The 6,000-nt window shown below is 43.6% G+C and overlaps 1 protein-coding gene across 1 annotated transcript in view; it reads left to right on the forward strand.

Moving 5' to 3' along the window:
* Nucleotides 1–5,785, forward strand: part of LOC140197271 (stabilizer of axonemal microtubules 2-like) — a 100,506-nt gene extending 94,721 nt beyond the window's left edge. The window contains exon 4 of the mRNA XM_072257193.1: nucleotides 3,835–5,785. Coding sequence (XP_072113294.1) covers nucleotides 3,835–4,871 — 1,037 coding nt within the window. The 3' untranslated portion in view covers nucleotides 4,872–5,785. The remainder of the gene's footprint in view (nucleotides 1–3,834) is intronic.
* Nucleotides 5,786–6,000: the final 215 nt, after the last annotated feature.

Consider the following 6,000-nt stretch of genomic DNA (forward strand, 5'->3'; position numbering starts at 1 on the left):
AGTTCAAGGGGGATATTAGAGGAAGGTTTTTTACTCAGAGAGTGGTTGGTGCGTGGAATACACTGCCTGAGTCAGTGGTGGAGGCAGATACACTAGTGAAATGTAAGAGACTACTAGACAGGTATATGGAGGAATTTGAGGTGGGGGGTTATATGGGAGGCAGGGTTTAAGGGTCGGCACAACATTGCGGGCCGAAGGGCCTGTACTATTCTGTACTATTCTATGTTCCTTATGTTATGTACCCCGTAACTGGGTTGCCAAACCAGCAGAAGTGGATCACTCAGTTGGAGTCTGGATTACTGGAACTAAGAAAGTTTTATTAAAGAAATAAGCAACACAGTACTCTAATCAAAAGGATAATAAATGCAACAGTTCAGCAATGATAAACACACATGTACACAGAATTAGGATAACAGGATCAATCAAGCTCTATCGTTGTCTAGGGGTAAATGACCAGTTTCAAAGTGACGCAAAGTTCAGTTCAATTGAGTTCAGTTCAGTTCACAGTAATCGCTGCCGTGGCTGTGGACGGGGGGCGGGGGGGGGAAGGAGAGAGAGAGCAAAAGCGAATATTACACAGACCTTTGATATCCTTCACAGTCAGCTTTTGGGCGAGCCCTTTGTAATGTCTTCTGAGGTCACCGACTGTGACCCCTCCGTTCCAGATACCATCGTTCTTCTGCGGTGAACCTGGCACCCAGGCAAGGGCGGACACACACCAGGTTCCCGCCGATTGGACCTTTCCACCCTGTGCGTCTATGGCTTGGTCCCGCGACAGCCCTCCAAAACTCCCACCAACTTGTGGGAGGCGCACCACTTCCAGGGTCTCGTTACCTCGTGGTGTCGTGTGTGTCTTGCCTTAGCGAACCTGTCCCTTTTTATCCCTCTGCTGGGGTATCGCCTGTCCATCACTTCAAACAGTTCAGGGTTCAAAGAGGAGCCGATCTTGATAGCTCTCAGATCGTGTCTCCTTCCGTTAAACTCTCCCGTCCCTTCATTAACATCTCCAAATGCTGCTCCATTGTTTTCCTTATCTGTCTTTCTCCTGAAGACAGGTGGCAGACCAACTGCTGATCCCACTGGTGCCAGCACAGGACAGTTAACATCTTAGTCTATGTGTACTTTTGTCACATATGAAAAGGATGTCACATTTAGAAGAGCTCGCTTAAACAGAGTTGCTTGGAGTGGTGCAACAGGGGAGGTAGAGTAGAAGGTTATCCCTGTTGAAACCTTTACAGGTAGTTCAATTCAGGCGCCCTTCCAGTGACAATGGTCTGAATAGGATGGGTAACATTTACTGAACTGCTGGACGGTGAGGAAAGATCTCACAGCCCATTGAGAGAATAGGTTACATGTGGATTTGGTGGAGTGCAGTGGACATGGTTGCAGACAGCGAAGTCTATGCATGAAGTGTTCACGTGTGTGTGTATCTGCTAGTACAGAGACATGTCTATGTATGTTAGTGCATGTCTGTGTCATGTGTGACTATTGTCCTGAGCTCATGTTTCCATGCTGTTTGAATGTATATGTTGTCAAGTATATGGCTACATGTGTGCATGTCAGTTGTTCAATGCATGTACATGTCTATGTGGATGTTTCTGCAAGCATATCTGTGCTATGTTTGTATATCTGTGTGTGTTCACATATATTACTGCTCATGTTCACATGTATGCGTGAGGCCAATTACATTTCGGCCTGTAGATTCATGTGGTGGTGGGTGTCTGTGCCTGTGAGTGTCCCTCACGCATACATAAATGTGCAGGCATACACCTAAGGACACTCTGATTGACAGAGCACACACAGGCACGCACACATGATGGGGTTAGGTTCAGTGAACCAGACAGGCTTGAGAGATATTGAAAAATTATTACAGTACTATCTCCCTCAAGTGGACTGGCAAGCTGTTGTGTAAGGAGTGCCTTGTGCCCATATCCAGCCAAGTTTTTCCTATTTAAGCGCCTTTCAAAGCATCTTGTTGTACCTGCCTTTATCACCTCCTCTGGCAGTTAACTACAGATAATTGCCAGCTCAGGAAGTTTGGAATAGAAAGGGTGCAATCACACTGATATGATTGTATTACAGATCCCCCAATAGCCGCAGGGACATTGGAGAACAGATACGTAATCAGATAAAGGAAAGGTATACAAATAATAGGATTGTTGACGTGGGGGATTTCAACTTTTCTTATATTATCCGGGATCTTCATAGTGAAAGGGGTTTAGATGGGGCAGAATTAGTTAAGTGTATACAGGAAGGTTTCTCTTACATCAATATGTAGACAGACCAAATCTGTGGCCTCTGGTTCTAGATTGCTGTCCTGAAATTGCCTCTATCTTAATCAATAGAAGGCAGAGAGTTGGGATAAATGGGTGTTTCTCTGGTTGGCAGTTTGTGGTGAACAGAGTGCCATATGGGTTGGTCCTGGGCCCAAAGTGTGGCATATGCTGTAAAAGTTTGCTGAATTGAGCAGAAAAGCAAATTGCACAGAGGATGAAAACAGTCTTTAGTGGGACATAGATAGATTAAGTGATTGGGTAGTGGTTTGGCAGATGGAGTACACGATTGTTCACTTTGGAAGGAAAAGTTGAAGATTAGAAAATTATTTATATAGCGAAAGATTGCAGTATGCTATTGTGCAGAGGGACTTGGAAGAACTTGTGCATGAATCACAAAAGGTTGGTTTGCAGGTGCAACAGGTAAATGAAACACTGGTTAGAGGGATTGAATTCAAGAACAGAAAGGTTTTACTGCAACTGTACATGATGCTGGTGAGGCCACACCTAGTGTACTACATGCAGTTCTGTTCTCCTTACTTGAGGAAAGGCTTTGAAAATGGTGCAGAGGAGGTTCACATGGTTGATACCAGTCATGAAGGAGTTAGCCCCTGAGGAGAGCGATAGCTCCTGGTGACTCAACTCACTGGAATTCAGAAGAATGAAAGGGGATCTTATTGAAATATATAAAGTTATAAAAGGGATAGATAGGATAGACACAGTTATTTCCACTGGTAAGTGAAACTAGAACATTAACCATAATACATTTAGGACAGAGATGAGGAGAAACAGTTTTTGCCAGACAGAGTGAATTTTTTGCCCGGGGAGCAGTAGAGGTGACCTCATTAAATATATTTAAGACACAGATCGATTTTTACATAACAGGGGAATTAAGGGTTATGAGGAAAAGACCCTCCATTCTTGGCATTATGATACAGCCCTCCATTCTAAGCAATATCATCATCAATCGCTTCTGTGCACTCTGGCATATCCTTCCTGCAGTGAAGCTTCCAACTGCAGTCTTACTGATGTTCCGTATGGCTGCAATGTTACATTCCGACTCTTCGACTCAGTGTCCTGACCTATGAAGGTGATCATACTCTATCCACTCATGTTGTCACTTTCTGGTATCTAATAACATGCACTCCATCTACCCTCTGTGCTTCAACACTTGCCAGGTCCCTGCCATTTATTCCATTTGTCCTGCCAGAATTTGGCTTCCCAAAATACCTTACCTCACACCTGCCTGGATAAAGTTCCACTTGCCACCCCTCTGCCCAACTTTCCAGTTTAATTTATGTTCTGTCGTATCTTTATATCTATTATTTTTGTTCATATTTAAAATTGTTCACAATCTGAAGAGAACAACATCAGAGAGAGAGAGCCATTAGAAAATTCTGGTATAGGTAAGATGGTTGCAATTTATATATTCTTAGAGATTTATAGAATAATTCAATGCAGTCCTCATCTCCACTGATCTGAGACAGAGACGTCAATTTCTGATTTTTTTCCCTCTGTCCCGAATATATCTGAAAGAAAACACAACTTCTTTTTATTCTAGATCATTACAAACAATGGAAGCTTTCAAAAAGAGAGACAATGAAACCAGAACACACTTTCAAATTTGGAAATCCAACCGCCTTTGAGGGTGATGATTCCTTTAAAATTCCTGTTCCCAATCGGAGTTCTAAACCTCCAAATGCAGCAAGGCTGTCAGATGCGCCCTTTGATGACAAGACTAATTATCGGCAGAATTACATCCCGTACAAACTGGAGCCCCCTAAAAGACGTGATCCAGAACAATACAAGCCAAGTGACAAACTTTTTGATGCTCCCACTGTGCACAGGAGGGATTTCAAGGGTCAACCTGGAGAGGCCACAATGCCCGTTAGGCCCCCTTTCACCAAACTCAACTCCAATCAGCCGCTTTACGATGTAACTGAATTCCGTGACAAATACAGAAGTTGGATTATAGATCGACCTCGGGTGCACAAGGCTGTGGAGCCCATTAGTTCTCAGGGTAAAATGCATCTCAGCACAACTACTCAGACCGACTTTGTTGAGCACAAGCTCCAACCTTTTGTTCCCGTCCGACCTTTACAAGTAACGAGTGGGCACAATATTCCCTTTGAAGGGCAGTCCACTATGAAGGCAGACTACAAGTACTGGGATGCCACACGGGAATCTCTTATCAAGCCTCGGCAGGAACTGAAGAAAGCAGCAGGACGATTTGATGACCTGACAACATTTAGAGCTCATTATGTGCCACACCAGATTAACCTCGCACATTCCTACAAACCTCGCAATTCTTACATTCCCAGCAGAGTACCATTAGATAATGGAACCACGTATCAAATCAGTTATACATCAAAGGGTGTGGAGGTGTGTCCTGCCTCATTTGCAGTGCCTCCTGGTTACGAGTATGTGGAGACTGATGTCCGAGGTCATAAACTATATCAACCAGTAAATGAAGAGGAATGTATTCACCCCACATTAGCAAGTAACTCTGCAGATATTACTTCAAATACACCTGACCCTCAAAAGGCTGCCAGTGATTTGAAAGTAGGCCTCCCAAATGATGCAATCATTGCAGCTTAATGGAAAAGCACGTCATTACCCTAAATGGAAATGTTTTTTTTTTCGGGAAGCATTAATTGCAGATTTACTTCTTTTTGATCCATTTAGAAGCAGCGGTAAATACATAAGCTGTTTATTTTGAAGATACAAGGGCCTGCTGTCTGGGAACCAGGACCAACACGATAGCTTTGGGAACAATGAATGTTAATCGTTTTAGTCCATGTCGTATTGGATAAGTCTGATCTGCTCCCTGTAGCTCAGACTGATAACAGTGAAATAAACTTGAGGCTAAAACCACTAACATTGCTGTATACTTAATTCCTGGGATGAGGAGTGTTTTCCATATGTTTTCTTTCTCTCTAGTCTAGAAGAGCTGATCTCATTGAGATGTACAGTATATTTCAGGGAAGATTTTACAGGGCGGGGCGATGAGGATGATTTTTCTTGCCGGAAAATCTAGAACTCTGGGTGATAGTTTCAGTATGAGGGGTCAATCTTCGAGGAGTGAGTTGAAGAGACTGTGCGGGTAGCTATCCTGGAAATGAGTGGCTTACTGAAACATTTCAAAGAGCTGTTAAAAGTCACTCACGTTGTTGTGAGTCAGGGATCGTGTATAGAGGAGTTAAGGTTTGGAACTTCCCTGAGAGTAAGGGGTAAGATCATTGAAGTGTTGTAACTTTATGAAAGGCTAACTTCCTTTCCCTGTAGTTGAGGATGGGGAATACATCACCATTGATACAATATTAAATATAAAGGAATTCTGGAGAAGCCTTGGATTTCGAAGGGTAGAGATTTGCTTTCCAGAGCTGCTGGATGAGAAATAGAGGTTTTCAGCCATTGTCCATGCCAGCCATGGACTTGTTTCATAATTCCATTTTATTTGCCCCAGATTTCCAACAGCTTCCTCCCCTCACCTCCCCCCACCTCCCCCCACCTCCCCCATATTCAAAGCTTCTAAATTCTGGTGCCCATAACCATTCTCTTTGCAATCACACTAGGTAAGCTGGTCAACTCTCTACTCCCTTCCCCTGACACTGACAGCTATGAGTTGACCTCCCCAGATCTCACATTCTGAGGTCCCCTGCCTCCTTTCTTCTTTCCTCCTTTCTCAAGCTCTAAGAAACTTTGATCATTCTGGTACTAAGCAGCT

This window comes from Mobula birostris, chromosome 5, assembly GCF_030028105.1.
Source record: "Mobula birostris isolate sMobBir1 chromosome 5, sMobBir1.hap1, whole genome shotgun sequence".
Lineage (NCBI taxonomy): Eukaryota > Metazoa > Chordata > Chondrichthyes > Myliobatiformes > Myliobatidae > Mobula > Mobula birostris.